Here is a 23,918-nt window from a genome sequence, read left to right as displayed (position 1 = left end):
AGAAAGATATTAGTATGTTGAATGTGTTGGTATGTGAGACCTTGCAGACAGTTAGTCCCTTTGAAACCTGTGTGCACACACAAACCCTCAGCCATCTACTGCTGGTCTGCTCACTCACGGGGGTCACAGGGAGGAACCATTAGACCCCACCCAGTGGGTGCCCTTCCTGGGTTTCCAGAGTGGCAGCGGGGCTGGACAGACAGCCCCACCCCCAGGGTGGGCAGCCTCCCTGCGTGGACCAGCCTGAGGAAACGCAGCATCGCATGCGCTTGGTGGGTCAGAAGGCAAGTAAGGCATCTTAGGCGGGTCTAGAGACTCCCACAAAGCTTACAAATGTGTGTTTTCAAGAGACAGACCAGACTGAAGCTGAACCCGGGAGGTCATGATACTAGAATCTTCTAGGCTCTTCCAAGAAACCCATTCAGGGAGGTGCTGGGTTGAGGTCGTTGAATGCAGCCTGCACACTGGGGTTTCATGGTAGGTCTGGAGGAGTCGGCTCACTTTTATATCTATATGAATGATTGGTTTGGTTACCTTTGAAATAAAAAGCTTAGCAACTCAGTTCTACCCCCTTCAATCAAAGCAAAGTGCTGATAATGTTGACCATACTGTCTGCAGGGTTTCTTCCTCAGGGGACACTATGAGGATGAGGGCGGAGATGCCTTTCAATCCCTAGTGAAAAAAGGCCAAGTTCAGAGAGGGAATGAGGACCCCCACCACCACCACCACAGCCACTCAACCGTGTGCAGAAACACATCGTCCACAAAAAGCTCAGCCCAGACTCAGGACCAAAGCACAGGGACCAAATGGAAGCTGCGGTACACAGAGGTGGAGTGAGTCAGACTGCCCAGCCCAGCCCTGTGCCCATGTGGTGGTCTCCTTGCATTTTCTCACACACACAGCTGGGAAGGTCCCCTGCAGCCAGGAGTTTCGGAAGAGTTCACAGCGGCAGGATGCACCACCTCCATGACTCAGGAATGCTGGGGGAGGGCACTCCCTGGGTCCCCCTCTACTTTGTAGTCCTGCCCTATGATCCTCCTCCCCACTGACTTCAAAAGAAGTTTCTTTGGTGAAGTAGAGGTTGGGACAAGGGAAGGAAGGAGAACCTAGCGTCCTGTCCTATGGTCGGAAGCTGTATAGGATCTGACTCATCACTGGACTAGGGAGCCTTCACCTCAGACACGGACAACGGCAAAAGCACTGACTCCTTTGGCCATACAGCCCCCTGGGCAAATTCAGCCAAAGCCTCTGTAGTTGCTTAGCCTAGAAGAGCTTGACAGGAGGATTTTGTGCAGGTAAAAGAGGAAGTGCTCCTGGGAGAAAGGGGATGAGGGAGCAGGAGAGCACTGAAGGAGAAGTAGGGTACATCCGATTTCCCAGAGGTTGGAAAAGTGAGATGAGGGAAGAGGAAGCCCGGAAAAGCAAAAATGTGTTTTCCACCGCCAGTTAACCATCCTTACACTAAAGACCCCAAACTCTAAGTCCTTTCATTCCTTTCCAGGCCATTGTGGAAAAGTCCAGTCTCCTCCCACCTTCCAGCCCTGGAGTGTCCCAACTAGACTAAGTGGCTTACGGGAGGAGAGAATAAGGTTGAATAAAGAAAGCTCAGATCCCAAAACACCTCACTCTCCCGTTTTCTCCAGCCACTAAGGCGGCTCCTTCTCAGCTTCTTTGGTGGGTTTCTCGTTGCCCAAAGAACCCTGCAGCTCCATCCTTGACCCTTTTCTCTTGCTTCTCAATATATGCATAGAATCTAGGTGACCCTATCCAGCTTCATGGCTCCAAGTACCATTTACATGCAGATGACTCAGTAGTGGGCGCTGCGGAGCTCCTCCCAGGTCCCCTTCACAGGGATTTTTTTTGTTTTCTGTGCAGCATCTCCAGTACCAGGCCAATGCCTAGCACATAGCAGGTGCTCAATAAATATTTATTGAAAGAACAAATGAAACAAAGATTCCCTCTGCTTACTTCCACTTCCAACTCGAGGCCTGATAACTGAGTCTTGTCCTCAACTGGAATTGGCCAACCACGGGAAGACTTAGGAGATGCAGAAGTGTTGAGCAAAAGCCACAGTTCTGTACTGCCCACTGTCGCCCAACTTCTTTTTCAGTGGGTGTCAGATCATGTGCAGACTGCCATCGTAGGATGTGCAGGAGTTTAGCCCTTGTCCTCCACCAACTTTCCTGGATCAGGGCATACGGACAAAAAAGACTAAACTCTGGAAGAGCAGAAAGGTCCAAGTAGGTTTTCACAATGATCATCTTTTAGGAGTATCTTTCTTATTTAAAAAATAATATTAAATTTTTCTGGGGGGAAAAAAATAGAAAACGGTCCTTCTAACCAAAATGGCGAGAAAGGCAGGTATGACCATGGAGAAGGCAGTGCAAAGATGGGGAAGACAGGTGTGAAGATGGGGAGGCAGGTGTGAACACAGAGAAAGCAGGTACGGTCACGGGGAAGGCAGGCTCACCCCTTGTGATATGTAGTGAGAGATGGGGCTTCCCTTTCCCTTCACAGAGCAAAGAGAAGGCTTTGAGGTATCAACAACTCGGGCTCTTGGGAAAAGGAAGACCAAAGTTCTGTGTTTCCTGAACTTCGGAGGGAAGTCTCTTTGGCTGCCATGGACTAGCTGGTCTCCTCCAGCTCCAAGAGGTCATCCACGTATTCCACAACCTCCCCCTGAAAAAGAAAACAGGACACCTCTGTCATGCGGGCTGCCTGGCTTTACAAGTGCTGGTGAGCAGAGATGGTTTCCAAGGGGCCCCTGCCAGCCAGCTGCCTGCTTGGGCCGGAGCAGCCTTTCTCCCCTGTCCGTGGGCCAAGAACCAGGTTTCTCCCTGGGAAGGGACCTGGCTTCCACTCCATGTGAACTTGGACTCAAGTGGTCTGCAGCTCCCACACATGGCCCGGGTGAAGTGGGCAGTCGGCCCAGCTGCCCTCTGAACCACCTGCTTGGTGCCTCCCTCCCCACCTCTGCCCGCCTCCCATTGGCAGTTTTCCCACAGGAACACTTCCTGTCTCTTCCTTTTCTGCCTTGTTCCCCAGTCCAGGAGCTTTTCAAGGACCGGGGCCTGGGGTACTTTTCCGAATTAGTTTCCTCATCTGTGACAGGAGACAGCTTTACTGACTCTTGATGATAAAACTATCCCACAAAGTAGGAAGAGGAAGAGAACGTCCTCAACCTGACACTGGGAACAAGAGGATCATGTTTTCTACTTCTCTGTCAATCTGGATGCCTTTTATTTATTTTTCTTTGCAAATTGCCCTGGCTAAAACCTCTAGCACAGTGTCAAACAGAAACAGAAAGAGTGGACATTCTCGTCTTATTCCCAATCTTAAAAGAAAAGTACTCTGCTTCAGCGTTTAGTATGTTGTTAACTGCGGGTTCTTTTTTTGTTTTTGTTTGTTTTTTTTACATGGAGATATACATATATCATATGTAAAATAAACTCAAAATAGATTGTACATCTAAATGTTAAGACTAAAACTATAAAAATCTTAAAACACAGGAGTTGTGAACTTGGATTAAGCAATCATTTATTTCTTAGATATTACACCAAAAACACAAGCAACAAAATAAAAACAAATAAGTTCGAGTTCACCAAAATGTAAAACTTTTGTTTGTTAAGTCACCATTAAGAAAATGGGAAGACAACCCACGGATTATGAGAAAATATTTGCAACTCATATATCCGGCAGGGAACTCACAGTCAGAACATATCAAGAACTCTTACAACTCAACAATAAAAAGACAAGTAACCCAATTAAAAAATGGGCAAAAGGTTTGAACAGACTAGCCATTTCTCCGGAGAAGATATACAAATGGCTAATAAGCATATGAAAAGATGCTCATCATCATCATCAGTCACTGGGGAAATGCAAATCAAAACCGCAGTGAGATACTGCTTCGCCCCTCCTAGGATGGCTATAATTAAAAGACAAACGCTATCAAGTGTTGATGAAGATACAGCCAATTGGAACTCTCATACGTTGCTGGTGGGAATGCAAAACTGTGCAGCCACTTTGTAAACGATCTGGCAGTTTCTTGACGAGTCAGCCAACAACTCATCAATTCCACTCCTCGTTATAAACCTGGGTATACACTCCTGGGTATGAGAATTGAACATTTTGGTCCAAATAAAAATTTGTACACAAATGTTCATAATATCATTATTCAAAATAGCCAAAAAGTGGGAACAACTCAAATGTCTATAAACAGAGGAACAGATAAACAAAATGTGGTATATTAATGTGGAATATTAATCAGTTATAAAAAGGAATGTTTACATATAACATGATATGTGTTACGACATGGCTGGACTTGAAAACATTATGCTTGGTAAAAAAAGCCAGTCACAAAAAACCGTATATCATATGATTCTTTTATATGAACTGTCCAGAACAGGTAAATCCATAGAGACAGAAAGTAGATTCCTGGTTGCCAAGGGTTAGGGGCACAGGTGAGAGAGGGGAAGGAATGAGCAGTGATTATTAATAGGTCTAGGGTGCCTTTCTGGGGTGATGAAATGCTCTAAAATTGATAGTAACTTTGGCTGTACACTTTGTAAATATACTAAAACCCACTGGATCATATACTTTAACAATAATATTATAGCCCTGGCTGGTATGGCTCAGTGGATTGAGTGCCAGCCTGCAAACGAAAGGGTCACAGGTTGGATTCCCAGTCAGGGCACATGCCTGGGTTGTGGGCCAAACTCCAGTTGGGAGTGTGCAAGAGGCAACCGATCAGTGTATCTCTTGTACATTGATGTTTCTCTCCCTCTCTTCCTCTCTCCCTTCCCCACTCTCTAAAAATAAATAAGTGCAATCTTTAAAATATAAAATAAAATATATAGCATATTCAAAAAAAGAATATTATAGCATGTGAATATTTTAATAAAGCTGTTCTAGAAAACTGCTCATATTACAATGTTAAATGGAAAACCATGATATATAATTACAGTTGAGTTTATAATGAATATATACTCGAAAAGGTGTAGAAAAAAACTAGAAGCAAATATCAAAATATCAATCGTAGCTTGCCTCTGGATGATCAGAAACTCAACTCCTCCCCCTTTTTCTTAATATATGTTTCTCCACTTTACAAACCGTAGCGGCCAACTTTGTACGTAGGCAGCATTTCTTCCTTTGCCGCGTCCTGTGATCTAATGTCCGCACCTGCTTCAAGGGAGCCCGACCCAAGACGCGGCACGGGTCTCACTTCCTAGTTTACAAAGCAGTCCACAGGCAACCTAGTATTTCATTCTCCCAACCCCGGTGCGGCCAACATTATCAGTCCCCTTTTACACATAAAGGACTGAGACTCAGGGAAGTTAAACAAAGGTTAGTGATGGGTCCGTCCCACGCAAATTCAAGCACAGAAAACAAATTCCATGACAATGTGCTATTTAGCGGTGGTTCACAGAAACCCGTGGCAGTGGAAACAGCGGACGTGCAGGCACAAGGCCCCTGGGTCTGGCCTAGCAACTCACAGGACTTCCCTGGCCCCCAAGATCCTCACTATGAAGTGAGGGGTCCGACCAGAACAAGCTCACAGCTCTCTTCCAACTCCAATGGCTGGCAGTCCCCACCTGTCTTAGGGAGCATTTTCCAGTTTGTTCCAAACGCATCTCTCTAAATGCTACCCCTAATGATGGCTTTACTGGGACGAGGCTGCCCAGCCACACAGCAACTGCTCCGTAAGTGAAAAAGGCGTCAGCTGAGTGAGAGGTGGAATTAGAGCAAGGACCTGATTTACCAAAAAAAAAAAAAAAAAAAAAAAAAGAAAGATAACAGTCTCATAAAAATCAGGATGGGTATTTCCAAGTGTCCTCAGGGTGATGAGTCATTGAAAATTCACTGTTTTTTGCTTTTTGTTTTTTTTTTTAATTTTATTTACTTTTAGAAAGAGGGGAGGGGAGGGAAAAAGAGAGGGAGAAAAAATCAATATGTGGTTGCCTCTTGTGTGCCCCCATCTGGGGCCCTGGCCCGCAACCCAGGCACGTGCCCTGACCGGGAATCGAACTGGTGACCCTTTGGTTCACAGGCTGGTACTCAAACCACTGAGCCACACCAGCCAGCGCTACTGCATTTTTATAAAGTAAAAAAGTGATGCTTGGACAGCTCCTGGCTTCTGGAGCACTTCACCATCCTGTTAGGAAATGTGGCACTTCAGCCCGGGTTCCTTGAAAGCCCTGCTCACCACGCCGGTGCGCTGACTTCCATCAGCGCGCCCACGGGACCTGCGTTTCTCAAGCCCCCTTCTGCTTCTTATTTTAGGGATGACTCGCCTTCCAGTGATTTTTAGCAAAGATGTGAGTAATATTTTCTCTTAGCCAGACGTGTGCTAAATATGAAAACTTACCTCATCATCATCCATTATATTTTCCTTCGCAAAATCGTACAGCTCTTTCTGGAGTGTAGTCACGTTGAAGAACTGAACTGCTTCCTGTCCAGACACAGACCAAGGAGAGATTATATGACCAAGCTTTTAATGCTAAAACTGGGAGGAGGCATGGGACTTCTTGTGGGGGCGAGGAAAATACTTAAAATTAAATAGCGGTCCTGGTTGCACAACTCTGGGAATATACTAAAACCATGAGTTGTGTACTTTAAAAGCGTGCATTTTATTGTATTTGAATTATATCTCAATTAAAAAAGCCTAGAGTGGCCAACCCCCAGTGAATGAGAGTGTGTGTGTGAAAGAGGGACGTGGGTGGGGGCAGGAAGGTGTGGGTGTAGGTGGGAAGCCAGGCGTATGAATGACAAACCAGGACGAGCACACAGAAATCCCAGTGAAAGTACAAGTTAGGAACAAAGATCACTTAGAAAAGAGCTTCTGAATGTAATATATAATCCATGGGGTTCCTAACACAGGTGAAGCTGAGTTTGTCCACCGTGGGAATGATCTGTTACCGAGCCTACCGAGAAGCTGCTAGAAATAATAACAAAGGAGGCATATGGGCGAGACGTGGAAAATGCTCCTGAAGAATTGTTAGAAAGACAGAGCACGATTCTGGGGCAACGGGCGCACGAGGTACAGACGATGTTCCGCTGGGTTGTACCCTTGAATCCTGGGTGGTTTTGTGAACCAATGTCACCCAATAAGTTCAGTTAAGACAAAAGCGGGAGGCAAAAACAGTATGTCAGGTATGAGCCTGTTTCTGTCAAGATAAAAAATTCGTGCTGGGCAGATGACTAGTCCTCTAGCTAAAGGCAGGCGGTGAAGAGAAAGTTTGGAATGATGAGGCGATTGCACTTTCTAAGTAAAACATTTCTGTCATGTTTGAAACCTGTTGAATTTTTAATGGCTTAAAAATCACGATAAGGCAAGAAAATGTCAAAAGACAAAATACAGGAAGAAAAGTGAGTTTCCTTTGTTTCTCTTCAAGTGCATAGCGACCTCCTGAAAGTGATGCCGTTCATGGGCACTTACTGGTCTGGGCTGAAAATGCTCGTCGGACAGGCCCCACTTGTCCCTGTGGTACTGGTAATACACCAGGTTCTGCCGCATGACCTGGTCATCGGGGTCAAAGAGCAGGTAGCTGACCGCACAGGGGGCTGCGTTCTTCAGGTCGCTCACTGGGGTCAAGCAGAAAAGAGAACAGGAAATCAGTGGTTCTCACGGGCCACCCTTCCTTAAAGCGCAGCTTCCTGAAGGGGAAGGTCATGAACGAGCCCCTTCTGCCATCCCTCCGTTGCAGAGTGGAGAGTTTGCAACCAACCACTATCGTCCCTGCGTGGGCAGGTCGCAGGCTGTCTCCGTGGCAGCCTGGAGTTTCAGAACACAGAAGGTCCTTGTTAGGCAGATGCCTTTGCAGAAATGCTACCTAGATTCCACCTCAGGGACCAGTGATCTGAGCTGGTTTCACATCCCTGGAGCCAAAGGAGACTGCGTCCCAAGACCCAGACTGTCATGTAGCTGACGGAGTTAGGGAGAACATGCTCAGCCCCCCTATTTGGGTCCCAAAGCGCCTGTGTCCCATCTGGATACCACAATCCCCGGATCCAGGCGGGCCCTCCTATAGCTAAACCAAATCTAGAAAACCCAAAAGGGTGATGGACACTCTGGGCTGGAAGAGATTTGAAAAGTCACCTGATCTTTTTATTTTCTGGAAATGAGTTTCCCACCTCCAGCCTCCTTCCTTAGAGTTGCTCTGCCTACAACAGCACCCTTAGCATAGCAGTTTGCAGGGGTTGGGATTTGCCTTAGGGCTAGGGGACAAGGAATAAGAAGTGGTGAGTCACAAGGTCCTGAGTATTCATTCTGCCATATTCTACTCCAATTTACAATCCAGGAACACCTTTGCTAAAGATCTGGTTGATGTGAATAACCAAAGCCTGGGTATGAATAGATCATGCCACCCAGTGGCTGTTTCTGGTAATGACAACTTTAAAACCAGGGTTTTATGGCCAATGTATCCACAAGGCCTGACCTCCAAAAATTAGTGCGGTGGGTAATCTAGAAGGAGTTTAAGACACAGAAGACTTTAATGAAGCCAATATCGAGAAGGAAATTTTGCTCATACTGTGTACTTATCACCCCAGAAAGCAAAGAGTCCCTAGGGAGCAGTAAGCAAAGCTAGAAGTTTTGGTTACTAGTCTTGGCCACCGTTTCTGATCAAGTGGGCAATTTTTAGAGCATGTGAAGATTTCAGAAGACCAGTGAGCTGCCAGAGCCTGGAACACTTCTGAACTCCCCATTTTCTGGCTTTGTACACACAGAACCAAGCCCTGATGCATTCTTCCCCATGTTTCAAAGTTTGGCAGGGGGCTAGCTCAGTGAAGTGCCAGCAGAGATCTTCATGAACATGAAATAAAAACATTAGGTTATGCCCTGACCAGTGTGGCGCAGTTGGTTGGGTGTTGTCATGCAAAGCAAAAGGTCGCTGGTTCTATTCCAGTCAGGGCACATGCCTAGGTTGTGGGTTCAGTCCCCAGTCGGGACATATACAAGAGGCCACAGATTGATTTTTTTCTCTCACATTGATGTTTCTCTCCTGTTTTTCCTCCCTTCCCCTCTCTCTAAAAATAAAGACAAAACCTTTAAAAAACAAAAACAAAAAAACACCAGGTTACATTTTAACCCAACTGAAAATATTTAAACTGTGAACTCAAGATTGGCAAAGTGTTGATAAAAGCTGAAGCTGGGTGGTGGGCAGACTACAGTTTATTATACCACCCTTTCTAAGGTGTTTTAAAATTTTCATAATAAGTTTTTCTTTAAACCATGTACATAATTTTTCATCATTCTCATTAAAACAAGCTCTTCCCAGTGTGGATGGATAAACACAACCAGTTTGCACTGGGTCGGGGGATGAGGAGGCGGGAGGAGGAATGGGTTCTTTGCTTCGATGTTTCTCTGCATAGGACCCAGATGTCTGGTTTGCTGCAACAAGCCTGGACTACAAGCCTTTTTGAAAGAAAGCACTAATCAATCGCTTATATTTAAAAAAGAGGGCTCTCCACAAGCAAAACACTGCCGAGTAAGAAACTATCCCCTGAACACTAGAGTGTGGTCAATAAATATTTGCTGAGGGCCTACTGTGCGCTCCATGGCATCTCAGATGGAAGCATGTTTCTAGGTTATAGAGAACACACCTCTTTCCTCTATGCTAAATAATCCTCTGCCAAAGAGCTGCTGCCAGGGACATATAAGACCTCATCCCTGCCATCCATGAGTGGGGACTCCTGGGAAGGACACCTGTTTAAAACACACCTTGTTCTCTAGCTGATCTCGGAAATGTTCCAACTAAAAAAGCAAAGCTTTTCATTGTGGCCTTAGGTGACATTCAGGATGCTGGAAGATCAAGTTCACTACTGAGAGAGGCAAGTTACCTAACTCAGAAAGACTTGGTGTAAATGATAATCTTGATTAGAAGCAAAAATTAAAAATTTAAAAAAATATATATGTATAGAAATTTTTTTTTCTTTGAACCTTCAGCAGGCAACTCTTTCAGTGTGTCCTGCAGAGGACAGGAGATGGGATAAAAAGGCAGGTGGCTGATGCAGGAAGAGGGAACTCAACCAACAACACATGTCCACAATGGGGAAGTCAAGGTCACCTGCCACTCTTCCCAGGACACTGCTGAATGCCCGAGGTCAGCCACACCTAAGTTTGAAGGGTAGCCCGGGGGAAACTAGCCAGACACCTGCTGCTGCATGGAGGCATTTCAGCAGTAAAACGAAGTCGCTCCTGCTGCAGCCGTCCCTAGTAATCCTCCTGTGCTTGTCACTGAGCCGCCAAGGTACATGCTGCTCAAACAAGCGGCGCTCCGCAAAGTCAGTCGCAGGAAGAGACGGAAATGCTGAAAAAGACGGGCTCTGAAGCCTGAGCTCTGAACTACTTTCCCTCTCGCATTGGTTTCCCTTTGTGCTGACCGATAAACTCCACTTTCAGGCCAAGAGAGGGTCACCTGGAATGAAACTCTTAATAGTCAGAAAAGTAAGGCCCGTGATGGGGAAAAAGGAGGAAATAATGCAAAAAGAACAAACACTTACATAGAGTTTGCTGTGTGCCTGTGTGTGAATAGCCTCAGCATCCGGGTCTATCAACTGACTTAATCCTCACCTGAGTCTTATGAGGTCAGTGCTATTATGTCTCCTTTACAGGGAAGGAAACTGAGGCACAGAGAAGTGAGTAACTGGCAAGGCTAGAAACTGAACCCTGGCAATCTGGTTCCAGGGCCTGTGCCCTGAGTCGCTATGCCATGCCGATGATAGGACCTTGATGAAGTCTCTCAAAACCAGAGGGGAGGGTGAGCTCTCCTCCACAGAGGGGGAAGCTGAGTCTCAGAAGGTTAAGTATCTTGCCCAAGAGCTTGTAGAAGAGGATTACTTACACTTATAATAAGCAAACTGCAAATAATGATACATGGTAGCCACAAATTTCTCCACTGGGTAGCCTCCTACAACTGGAGTGAGGCTCTCTTCACACTGTAGTTTGCATTCCAGAACTTCCACGTAATGATCTGAAAGAACATACACACATTTCAGAGCCATGCATTCGTTACTTTCTTCCTAAGACTTCTGCTCCACCTCCCAAATGATACAGATGAAAACATGCAAAGTTTATCCAAATTAACCAGAAAAGGACAAATACCCAGTATAAAAAAAGGTCAAAAGGATGTTAAGAGAGAAGAAATGATAAAACATGGCTAATAAAGATTGTGAAAAGATGCTAATCCTCATTTGTAATCAAGAAATATAATGTCATGGGAGATCATTTAAACTGTTATAATGGCAACATTTAAAAAATATGATGACCTCCAGGGTGACAGAGACAATAGTGAGACTTACACCCTCATACTCCGTTGGTAGAAGCAAAACAAGAACAAATTTGTCAAAGGTTAAAAATATACATACCCTCTGACCTAGCCATCTAATTCTGGGAAATTTTTTTAGATGTAACCACACATAAGCACTGTTTATAACAGCAAACAAACTTGCAAATAACCTAAGTGCCAACCAATAGGATAATTAATAAGTTATGGTACATATACACAAAAGAATCTATAAAGATTTTTTTAAAAGAATAGGTGGACCCAAATATAATAACATAAAAAGATATCAAAGACTATATTTCCCAGGCTCCCTTGCAGTTGAGTCGGGCCATTTCGCTAGCTGTGCCAACTAATGAATGCTACCTCTTGGCCTAGTCTCCCAAAATCTCCCATGTGATCCTTGGCCCTGTGCCTTTTCTCTTTTCTTGCAACTAGAAGCAAAGGACTCCAGAAAAATGGCACACATTTTGTTGGAAAGACTGTTAGAAGAACATACACTCTCTTACATTGCTGGTAGAATACAATATAGTTACAAAATATTAAATAACTTACAGAAACAGTTACTCTTCCCACTTAAGTTGACTTCGAAAATATACCTCCATAATTAGGGGGGAAAAAAAGCCTGAAATTCCCCATTGTAATATTATACATAACAGCAAAAGACTGGAACAACCCAATCATCCATCAGATAATTGAATAAACTATAGTATATCGCTCCCCCTGTCAATGAGGTTAGTCAGCAGCAGTTTATTAAAAAGGCACAATCTCTGTATACTTGTTAGGATATACTGTAAAGTGGAAAAAACAAAGACCAGAACACTTCAGTAAATAACCCTTTGTGAGCTACCCTCATGGATGTGCTCCATCCACTTGCAGTCAGCACCCTGACTGCTACAGAAGGAGTCTTATTTTTCACAGCATAGCCTGTTGTTTCTTTCATGTTTTATACTCTGAGATTAAGTATAATGTACCCGCCCCCCGATAAGGCACTGTTTCATTAGTTAAGAGGAAAGACTCTGCAGTCAGAAGTCCTGGGTTCAAATCCCAGCCCTTCCCCTGAGGACAATACGTACAATACTGAACCTCTCCTAGACCAATACTATACGATTTGTTTCTATAAGGGATCTAGAATAGTCAAATTCAGAGAAGCAGAAAGGAAAATGATAGTTCCCAGGGGCCCGGGGGAGGAAAGTGGGGAGTTGGTGTTTGATGGGCACAGTTTCCATTTGGGAGGATGAAAACGTTCTGGAGGTGGATGGTGGTGGGGATGGTGGCACAACCATACGAATGTTCACTTAAACACGGTTAAAAGGGTAATATTTTATGTTATACATATTCTACCACAATAAAAAATTTAAAAGGACCAAGTGCAATGTATGGACCTTATTTGAATGTGATCCACATAAAACATTGTAGATAAAAGGTACACACACACATTTACGGCATTTCAGAGAGGACTGGGGCACAGGATATTACGATAAGACCGAGGAACTATTGTTAAAATCCTTTAGGTATTACAGTCTGGTGGTTATGTTGGGGGAAAGAAAAGAGCTCTTATCTTTTAGAAGTATACACTGAAACATTACAAGTGAGGTGATATAGTATCTGGGACTTGCTTCTAAATAACATGAGGGAGGAGAAGCAGGTGGGAATTACATGAAGCCCAAGCGGCCATGGGTTGACAATTGGGCACCTGGGTCACGGGAACCTAGTAGTCTGTTACAATCTTCTCTCTATTTTTTGTATGTTTGACATTTTCCACAACAGAATGGTTTTGGTAGGAAAAAAAAAGAAAAGAAAAGAAAAGGTACTCTGTGGAAAAAGAGATACCTGAGCAAAAAAATGATTTAAAAAATTTAAAAAAACCTGGATTCAATAACTGCCAAACCACAAGATTTCTGCAAGCCTTTAACCACTAAAGTGCACAGTCACTCTCCAAGAGGCAGACCAGCGCTCAGCTCATTCCCTGACTTGTTTGACCAGGACACGCTTTCTACAAGGTACAATTCTAGGACCAGTGTCCGCAAAACCAGGTTGGGCACTCACTCTCCTCATGGTCATTTCCCCTTTGCTGGAGTGATGCTTCCCACTAGAGGTAAAAGAGAAATCCCAGGGAAACCCGGGCTATCTCTGAAGGGTGCTGTAAATTTTCTTTCTTCATCTTTTCCTGTGTTTTCTAAACTTCCCATAATGAATAGGATCAGAAATTTTTTTCCAGAAGTTACCTCAGTGCCAACTACTTAGAGGCTCATTATACTTTTCCTTCTACCTGTCTGTGCGCTGATAAATTTCCACCATGACAGTTATCTCAGTAACATGAGGCACAAGTTAACCATGGGCCAATTTTTATTGTTCCAAAAGCCTATGGGGATTCTGGAATTGGGCAGGGCTGATAGATAAACCTCCTCTGCAGCTCTGTGCTTGAACCCTTTACTCACTCTTCCTCCAGAAGCCCCTGCCAAGTCTGATCTACGTAGGGGTCCACCATGCTCAACCAAGTTCCTCAGGGGCCACGGGCAGCTGGCCCATTGATGTCTGGGATTCACCCCCACCAACCTGCTATGGAAAGATAGAAATCCTTGAAGTCCTTGATCTCTCGGGAGCCCTCACAGGCCGCAAGACACTCGTAAAAGGCTTTGAAGAAGTCGGGAAGGGCCAGCTCCATGTCGGTGATGGATGTCCTCCAGTTCTCGCCGTTGTACGCCCGCACGGCTCGAATGAACAGGCTCTGCAGAACAAGGAGGAGCTAATGAAACTCCCAGATGGGAAGGGAGGGGGACCTGTCCTCCCAAAGGGATCAGACCATCACAGGGCTTCATTCTCATTAATTCTGAAGGACCCATGCTGACCCTTAATTAACAATGAAGGCAATCAGTGACTTACTTAAGTCTAGTTTCTTTCTATCCTTTTTTAAAATCTCCACCCAAGGATATATTTATTAATTTTAGAGAGAGAGATAAGGGAGAGAGAAGGAAAGAAACATCAATGTGAGAGAGAAACATAAATCGGTTGCTTCCTGTATGTGCCCTGACCGGGGATCGAACATGCAACCTTCTGGTGCATGGGATGACACTCCAACCAACTGAACCACCCAGCCAGGGCAATGGAATGCTTCTTACTTCATTTAATTCAAAAAAGTAGCAGGCGCTTAATAATAAAATCAGGTTTGAATCAAGGATAAAGGGGAAACTACAATGACAGAAATCACAGCAGTGGCACCCAGATGTCAGGGATCGGGACTAAGATTTGACTGCCAAGGGACACGAGGAAACATTTTAGGGAAGACAAAAATATTCTATATCATGATTACTGTGGCAGTTACAGGACTTGCATGTATGTGTCCAAACCCATTGAATTATACATTTAAAATTCATAATTAAAATTTAGATAAACTATTCCTCAATAAAGCTGATCTTAAAAACTGAATCAAGGAAAAGATATAAGCTTGAGAGCAAGTGTTGAGCCCCTGTCCCCTAACAGTGAAGTAATAAATAAGAAGGCCACACATCAGCACCAGTTACTGGAAGGGCAGCCACGTGTCAGACAGTGGAAACTTTAAGGAATTTCTGCTAACTGTTGACCAGACCAGGTAAAAGAGAAATAACGAGGGCTGAGGAAGCAGCAAGAAGGCCAGGCAGCGATCCTGGATACATGCAGAACCTGCTAACCTGGAGGGGCCAGGACAGGCCTTGGAATAAGCAGGGGACTCTCCATTTGGAATTCCTTTCAGCTGCTCCAAAATGGGGGTATCGGAGAGACACCCCTTGGACCTGGAAGTGTCACCAAGTTCAAGCCCTCTGGAGGGCCCTGGCCAAGCTGCTTAGTAGGTTGGAGCATTGTCCTGATGTGCCAAAGTAGCGGGTCCAATCCGCAGTCAGGACACATACAGTACAAGAACCAACCAGTAAATGCATAAATGGGTGGAACAGCAAATCGATGTCTCTCTCTCTCTCTCTCTCACTGAAATAAAAAAATAAATTAAAAAAAAAAAAAATTCAAGCCCTGCTGGGTGGCTCAGATGGTAGTTACGTTGTTCCATACACGAAAGGGTTGTGGGCTGTGGGTTTGATCCCCGGTCAGGGCACGTAAGGCAGGCAACCAAGTAATGTTTCTCTTTCACATCTATGCTTCTCTCTCTAAAATAAAATTAAAAACAAATAAATAAACATATCTTAGAGTGAGAATTAAAAAAAAAAAAAGCCTCCGGTAGAGGGGGTGGATCTCCCTCACCCTCCTGGGCAGGCTGCGATCCCTGGAAACAAGACAGGCAGAGAAATGACGAATGAGTGAGCAGCTACTCCAGGCAGCTGGCTCTGCAGAAGCGACAGCAGCAAGAAGGCCAGGCAGAGACAGGGAGTCCACTGGGTGACTAGAAGCCAGTCCTGCCACACCTAGCAGGACTCCAAAGGAGACAGAAGGCTCTAGTTACCTGCAATTAAGCACAGTACATTGACAACATGCACTCAGCCCTGTTCCCCAAACCCTATGAAAAATGATAGGGAAGAAAGTAAAAAGGCATAAATCCTTTCTATGGGAGAATCGGAAAGGAACAAGCAGCAAACCAGAGACCGCTATAGCTTTGGGGAAGATGGAAAACCAAGTTATCACAGAGGAGGGCCCTATTGGCACACTCACAGGCAGCAGGGACCACAGAGGCTGGGGCAGGGCACGGAATGAAAAGCAGAGCTGGAAGTATGAACAGAGCTGCTGGAGGCCCAGGTTTCCTCCCAGCACCACCGGCACACGCAAGGGATCACAGCTTCCAAAGCCACTTCTCTCCAGAGACTGGTGGATTATTCCAGAGAAGCAGCTTGAAAGACACCAGTGGCATACGGGGAGGAACTGAAGTGTCTGGCATCAAGGCAAAGCTGGAAGACAGTCTTCTCTCAGACAGAAAGGCAGGCAGAGGCCAGTGTCCCTTACTGAGCCCTCCCCCAACAGAGCCAGAGAGCCAGCAGGCCAGTGCCACATGTGAGACTCCAGCAGCCAGCCTAGATTCTCAGTTTGGCTTTGCCTGGGAATCTCCAAGCCCAGCACAAGTAGGAGACATCTCAGACTGCCTTATAGCTCATCAGGAAGGCCCTGCACAGAACACAGGTAGGAGCTCACCTTGGCCTGCACCACCCAGGAAATCCCAGAGCCTGCACGCCCAGTGGACAACTACAGACCATGTCGGAGCACCACCACTCTGCCCCCACATAGCTGAGGAAGGAGCTTGGTAGTCAATGGTCACAGCCAGTACTTGCAGCTGACTGGGCTGGGTAAATCCCTCCCATTGACCGGGCAAAAACAGCAATCAAGGCTCAACTGCTCAGCCCAATGGAGGGTACACTCAGTCCACATGAAGGGCGCACCTCGAGTACCCAGCTTGGGTCATAGAGGAGGCTGTGCCACCGGACCCTGCAGGACACCAACTACATTAGGCCATGGTACCAAGACAGGGAGTCATAGCAGCTCGACCTAATACATAGAAACAAACACAGGGAGGCTGCCAAAACGAGGAGACAAAGAAACATGGCCCAAAGGAGAAAAGAGATCAAAACTCCAGAAAAAGAACTAAATAGAGATAAGCAATCTATCAGATGCAGAGTTAAAAACACTGGTTATAAGAATGCTCAAGGAACTTAGTGAGGACCTCAATAGCATAAAAAAGATACAGTAAAAAATGAAGAATACACTAATTGATAAAGAACAATTTACAGGGAAACAATAGTAGAGTGGATAAAGTCAACAATCAAATCAATGATATGGAAAATAAGGAAGAAAAAAAAACCACCCAGAACAACAAGAAGAAAAAAGAATCCAGAAAAATGACGATAGTGTAAGCAGCCTGTGGGACTCTAAGCATTCCAACATTTGCATCATAGGGGTGCCAGAAGAAGAGAAAGAGCAGAAATTGGAAACCCATCTGAAAAAATAATGAAAGAAAACTTCCCTAATTTGGTTAAGGACACAGACATGCAAGTCCAGGATGTACAGAGAAACCCAGACAAGAAGGATGCAAAGAGGCCCACTCTAAGACACATCATAATTAAAATGCTAAAGGTTCAAGATAACAAATCTTCAATGCAGCAAGAGAAAAGCAGTTAGTACCTAAGGGGAGTCCCCATAAAACTGTCAGCTGATTTCTCAAAAGAAACCTTGCAGGCTAGAATGGATTGGCAAAAAATATTTACAGTCATGAAATGCAGGGACCTACGGCCAAGATTGCTCTACCCAGCAAAGTTATCATTTAGAATTGAAGGGCAAATAGAGTGCTTCCCAGACAAGAAAAATCTAAAGGAGTTCATCATCACCAAGCCATTATTATATGAAATGTTAAAGGGACTTATTTAAGAAAGAGAAGATCAAAACTATGAAGAACAAAATGGCAATAAATACTAATCTATCAACAAGTGAATCTAAAAAACAAACTAATCAAACAAGAAGAACAGACAAAGTCATGGATACAGAGAGCATTTTGATGGTTCCCAGATGGAAGTGGGGTGTTGGGGAATGGGTGAAGAGGTGAAGGGATTAAGAAGTACAAATAGGTAGTTACAGAACAGCCATGGGGATGTAGGTCCAGTATAGGAAATGGAGTAGCCAAAGCACTTATACACATGACCCATGGACATGAACAATGGTGTGGGGATGGCCTAAGGGAGTGGGGGGTGCTGGTTGGAGAGGGGCAAAAGGGGAAAAACTGAGACAACTGCAATAGCAAAATCAATAAAAAATATTTTTTTAAAAAAGTGAACAATCAAATGACTATATTTCTAAAATTCACCATTTAGCCCTGGCTGGTGTGACTCAGTGGATTGAGTGTTGACTTGCGAACCAAGTGTTGCTGGTTCGATTCCCAGTCAGGGCACATGACCAGGTTGCACGCCAGGCCCCAAGTTGGGGGCGTATGAGAGGCAGCCACACATTGATGTTTTTCTCCCTCTCTTTCTCCTTTCCCTCTCTCTCTAAAAAAAAAAAATATATATATATATATATAGATAGATAGATAGATAAGTAAATAAATAGAATTTTTAAAAAATAAATAAATAAAAGCATCATTGAATGTAAAATCTCATTCTTAAATGGATCAATGCTAAAAAGTCCATCATTCCAATTGTCACGATATCATCAAATGTCATCAAAAATCACTAGAAGTCCTTCACTCTCTAGAGCTGTTCATTGAGACACACTTCTTCATCAATTCACATTGCAACTGACCACTGCGTAGATCTCCAACTATACCTCATATGACTTGGTTTCCAAGTCCTTAATGTAGTCCTCGGCATCAGGCAAGCTCTTGTAAAAAGCCATGTTTCTCTTCATCATTTCGTCATCGGGGTGCTTCAGGAGAAAGGTGTGAGCAGCTGCGATAGCTTTCGGAAAATTATTTGCCTGAAGCACAAAGAAGAAAGACAAAAGCTACTCAATGAATGGTGAGCAGTGCTTTTTGCAAAACAAGGTCTATTGGGTCTTTCAGTAACATAGTATTTCTACACAGTGTTTTTAGCTGAGGGTTCAGTGACTTCTGGGACCCATCAAGACCTGGTCTAGTTACTTTGGATAAGTGTTTAGTCCCAGAAGTGATGAGGTGGCCTCGTGGGCCTTTTGCTATCTACTCTCCCCCATTTCTCTCCTGCTCCCTATTCCAAGAGGGCTGGCCTTCATGAACCATAACAACAGACTCCTTTGCCCTCTAGCTTCCAGTGGGGTTCATCAATGAGGAACCCCCTTAGGAGACTAAAGGGAGGAAAGAGAGTAAGGTTGGGTTATTTAGTCTCCTGGCTCCCTCCCTGCCTAGTCACCTCAGTCTGATCTTGCCCCTTAACTGAAGGTCACAGCTCCTCTCAAGGTTGCCCTCTCCAGTTAGTCTCTCTCCTTCCATGTTGTCTCCTTTGCCCCTTTGGCCTAGGGGTGGTGACACCCCACTGTTACCAGCCTCTGTAAACAACTGCCTTATTAATAAAGGCCCCCCCCATCACTCCAGTGACTAGACCACATCTTTCCTGCCAGAACCTTGACACATCAGTATGTTCCCAAGTTTCTCACAGAGCCATCTTTTCTCCATTCTCAGTGACAATCACCATCTCCTCATTTGTTCACCCATTCTCTCAGCAAATATTTGTTGAGAGCCTCCTCCAGGTTAGGCACTGTTCTAGGAAGTAACAATGGGCAAAATAGAAAAAAAACCCCTACCTTCATGCACCATACATACATTCAAGTAAGTCCTCCCTATCTGTTAGCAACCTCGATTAAGAGCTTCTTATGTTCCCCACGCTCTGTCTTCCTGCTTTCACATGACTCTGTGAGCTCAGCTAATGTGTCTGTCTCCCACTCCAGACTACGATCCATTTAGGACCCAGCAGTGTCATTCATGTCTGCATTCCTCATGTCTGGAACACTTCCTGGGACAAGGCAGGACACAGGGAGTGATCTGGCCATGACATTATGATGACATAATATTATCATAAAAATAATATATCTTTTCTTCTCTTTTCCCTTTTCTTGTCTCCCCAGTAAGGCGGTAGCCAACTGATTCTGAGTTTAACTGCTTCATGGTAGGTAATTCTGGTCAGAAGGCAGAAATTACTCATGTGACAAAAGCCCTGTGCTGTTGAGGGAACTTGGAAAGTGGGAGGAGAGAAGGAGATCAGGAGAGGAAGCTGTGGGCAGAAGCTGCTGGCCTGAAAGAAGAAGAGGCGAAAGAGAGACTCCCCTAGGCTAGCACTAAAGTTTCCCTTGGCAGCTGCAGGAGAAGCAAGGTCCTTGGCCCTGGAGCTGCAGGTGTGGCACCCCTGTGGGCAGAGCCCAGGGGTACAGAAGTCCTCAGGGAGGAATGGTGTATTGTTGGGGGAGGGGCCTCAAGAGGGCAGGAAGACAGGGATATGGACACCTCCTTGTGTGGACGCACAACCAACAACCAGAGGACCCCCCACCACACACACTGATGTGCCAGCTCTGGCTGTCCCCTGGAATCATGGCACAACCTGGTGGGGGCAGGGAAGGCACCCATCCATGTGCACAGAGACCCCTTCAGTCAATCCGGAGGGACACTTGGAGGCAGGGATTAGGGAATTAGGTTTGAAGAGAGAAAATAAAGGGATGTTTGGTACACTTGAGTTTCTGAGAACCAAAGGGTAGCACAGAGCCAAGCCATTGGGAGACAATGGCGGTGACTACAGTAGAAAAGTGGTGGGTGGTGGTGACGTCAGTGTCCACATGTCAATGCTGATATTTTGGGGAATACCAGTCAGTGGCCTGCAGACTGCGTTTGGAAGAGTTCTACAGAAGGCTTTCCAGTCCTGGCTGGGAAAAGGCCAGCCTGGCAGCTGGAAGGAAGGAAGGAGGTATGAATGCAGCCCTTTTACAGCACCTGCCAATGAAATTAGATTCTCACAGTCTCAGAAGAGCATTTAGAAAGAGGGACACAGAGTGGGATTTTTAAGGCCTCTCACTTAAGACCTGCGTTGACAAAATGGAACGCATTTCTGAAGAAGTAAGAGTGACTTTATGCACTTTAACTCAGGCTCTGCCGACTGGAACATAAAGCCACATCTTGGAAGCTAAACCTCAGACAGACTCCAGCCGGGTTCTGGAGAAGAGGGTGGAAGCAGATACCCTGCCATGGGTTCCTGAGAGATAGCCACCTGCATGGGAGGACCCCAGCTACTTGCCAAAAGAGCCCCTCCCAGATCAGTGAGGTGGCAGGCCTTCTGGTTTGGGAAAGAATAGAATCCATGTCCAGGCAAAGGATGAGGCAAAGAGTACCTGAGAGGTGGCCAGCTCTGTCTGCTCTAAGTTCAAAGTCATTAAGGATTTGAGAAAGCACGGAGTCACTTTTCCCTTGGCCTGTGGGGAAGTTGAGCATTTCAAGGAGGTGGCAGCCACACAGAGAACCCACAGCAAGTGACATGAACCTAAGGTAGGCTGGTGACGATATCTCTAGTGGGACTGAGGGCTACACACCAGGAGGACGGCTCCTTCTCTATGAGATCACACATCCACACCTCTTCACCTCTCCCTGACAGTCTGAACTCACCATCCCTCTCTGTGTGTTCAAATAAGGCATTTGTCCTTCATCACTGAAACACAGGCCTGTACATCAGACCCACAGGGGAACATCTACCTAAATCCTGCCACAGCAGCCAGCGCCATCTACCTCTGCCTTTAGGTGTCCGGTAGGATGTATGTGCCTGTCACCAATCATTTTCTCTCTGCTCAGAAACAAAATTTGAAAATATAAACAACATTAAGAAACAAAACAGACATACAATATATCACCACCTAAAATCACTTTCTTGGAGACTTTCAGTTGAAGCAATGAAGATTCTTAATATGTATTAATAAAATCCTTAATGTTTTTCTGCCCTATGAGTGATCTCAAATTACTAAGACAGATGGTATTGTACTGACTTCTAAGTAAGTGATTGTTACAAGATCTATAAAGGGTTTTGAAGAGAAGCTATGAACTTCCTAACCTTTGAGGATGCCATGGTGAAGGAGAACACCCAGGCATTAGGGCCACATTGAGAAAATGCTCTTCCCCTCCCCACTATATCACTCATTTCAAATTCATCTATATAGTAAAGAAATCAGAGCTTTTGCTATTCCCAAGTCTTAAAAGTAAAGATTATATGATTCAGTTTTGATTCTGACTATATTTGCCAAAAGCTATATAAAAAAAGAGAAAGTCCTGACTGGTGGTGTGGCTCAGTGGATTGAGTGCCAACCTGTGAACCAAAGGGTTGCCAGTTCGATTCCCAGTCAGGGCACATGCCTGGGTTGCAGGCCAGGTCCCCAGTTAAGAGTGCGTGAGAAGCAACCACACATTAATGTTTCTCTCCCTCTCTTTCTTCCTCCCTTCCCCTCTCTCTAAAAATAAATAATTTTTTTAAGAGAAGGAATTAAAGAAGTTATTTTTAGCTTAAAAAATAGTGCTTGTATGAGCCAGTCATCATTTTTCAATGTCTTGGAAATTTATTAATCTTATCCCCGGTTCCATTTTAAAATGTCTTTTACTGCCAGAACAAACAGTCACAAAACAGATATGTTATATAAAACTGTGCCCAAGCATAAAATAACGTAACTTTTCTTCTATTTGGGGTTTTGTGCTATTGTATTGCTCATATGACTGCAACATACACGTGGCTATTTCGGCGGAAATATGAAAAACAGATCGTGCAGGCCAAAGACTCAAAACAAAGTTAAGACAAAACAACCAACTTTCACCTGCAGATTCTGGCGAATGCCGTGTATCTAATTTCGTAGTCTTTAAAATAAATGCAATATATTCCTTTAAAAATCGTTTTCAATTGGATAAAGGAGAATCTAGGCTTTGAGCAGGTTTTCTTGGAAAAACCCAGTGGAGATTTGCCAAGTTAAAGCTTCTTTATCCAGTAACAGGGAATTCTGCCCATTCTTAAAATGTGGGTTCCCCAGAGTAAGAACTCAAGGCGATAAAGAACTGTAATTTGTTGCTATTCTTAGCCAACAATCACAGACAGAACCCAAGCAGCCGCAAAAGGGAGGAAGACGACTGCGCTGAATTCTAGATGAAAGATAGCAGAGCGCCAACCCTGGTGAATCAGTGCTAAATTCTGTTCCTCAGGCAGGGACGTGTCCTGCCCACGAGTCCCTGCCCTTTCCTGGCCTTCATTTCCTCCTCTTTAAAGAGGCCTCGCCAGCTCCTCAGGTCCTCTTCGGCTCTATTATTGAAAGTCACCACTCACTTGAGAAGAGATTTTAACGGCCTATACTGCAAAGATGAGTCTATCTTCCAATAACAGGTAACAATTACCAGGCACTTGGTCGGGTGCCGGACACTGCGCTGGATGTTCCATGTGCCTATTCACTGCCTTAGAGGAAGAAGGGGGACAGGATTTGCACCCTTTGCCGGGACTGCGGGTTGGATAGCCGGATCCAGACACAGCGGCGGAATGCGGCCCAGATCAAAGTGGGCGGGGCCTGGGCCTGAGGCGGGGCAGGGGGCGGGGTCGCGGGGCCGCCCGCGGGGCGGGGCTGACTTGCCTTGAAGTAGGCGAATTGCAGAAACTTATAAGGCTCCCGGCGCTGGAAGTCGGCCAGTACCTCGCGGCTGGGCTGCGACTGGCGGAAGGCTGGCAGGCCCTGCTTGCAGCGCTTGAGGCAGTGCGCTCGGCGCAGCAGGCCTCCGAAGAGCTTCAGCTCCGGGTAGCGGGCGAGGCCGGGGGCGGGCTCGGGCTCGGGCACCACGCTGCAGTTGCGGTGGCAGAAGGCCTCGCTGTCCCGCAGCAGACGGTGCAGCCGCAGGCTGATCTCCAGGTAGCCCACGCTCTCCGCCCAGTGCTCGCTGCTGTATTGGTCCAGGGCGTGCCGGTAGGCCGACTCGAGCGGCATCAGCTCGTCCCGCGGGAAGCTGCGAAAGCTGTAGCGCTCGTACTGGGCGCGCCCGGAGCGCGGAGCGCAACCGGCCCACAGCAGCACCAGCAGCGCCGCAGCCGCCCCACGTCCCGGCTCCATCGCGCCCAGCGGAAGGAGAAAAGGAAGTACAGGAGCAAGAAGGAAAGGAAGAAGGACGGCCCGATGCGGCTGGCCGAACGCCTGGGAGGCGGGGAAGCCAGCCTCTGGCCCGCCCCGTCCGGCCTCCCCTCCCCACCCAGAGGGTCCCGGAGTAGC

General features: G+C 45.7%; 1 protein-coding gene and 1 long non-coding RNA gene across 2 annotated transcripts in view; both read right to left on the bottom strand.

Moving 5' to 3' along the window:
- The window catches only part of LOC150005227 (uncharacterized), a 392,161-nt gene that overhangs the window by 37,129 nt on the left and 331,114 nt on the right, over positions 1-23,918 (bottom strand). The gene's annotated exons all lie outside the window — the stretch shown is intronic.
- On the bottom strand, positions 1,907-23,812 carry CRTAP (cartilage associated protein). Its single transcript, XM_090284435.1, has 7 exons — positions 23,292-23,812; positions 18,510-18,659; positions 13,839-14,010; positions 10,842-10,970; positions 7,436-7,581; positions 6,365-6,448; positions 1,907-2,679 (listed from the first exon to the last, which is right to left on the bottom strand). The coding sequence occupies exons 1-7, from the start codon at positions 23,760-23,762 to the stop codon at positions 2,626-2,628; spliced, it is 1,206 nt and encodes a 401-aa protein (XP_090140561.1). The 5' UTR covers positions 23,763-23,812; the 3' UTR covers positions 1,907-2,625.

Source organism: Furipterus horrens, unplaced genomic scaffold, assembly GCF_987537825.1.
Source record: "Furipterus horrens unplaced genomic scaffold, mFurHor1.1.pri manual_scaffold_7, whole genome shotgun sequence".
Classification (NCBI taxonomy): Eukaryota; Metazoa; Chordata; class Mammalia; order Chiroptera; family Furipteridae; genus Furipterus; species Furipterus horrens.
The sequence above is the reverse complement of the archived record's forward strand: the minus strand, read 5'-3'. Positions and strand labels throughout refer to the sequence as shown.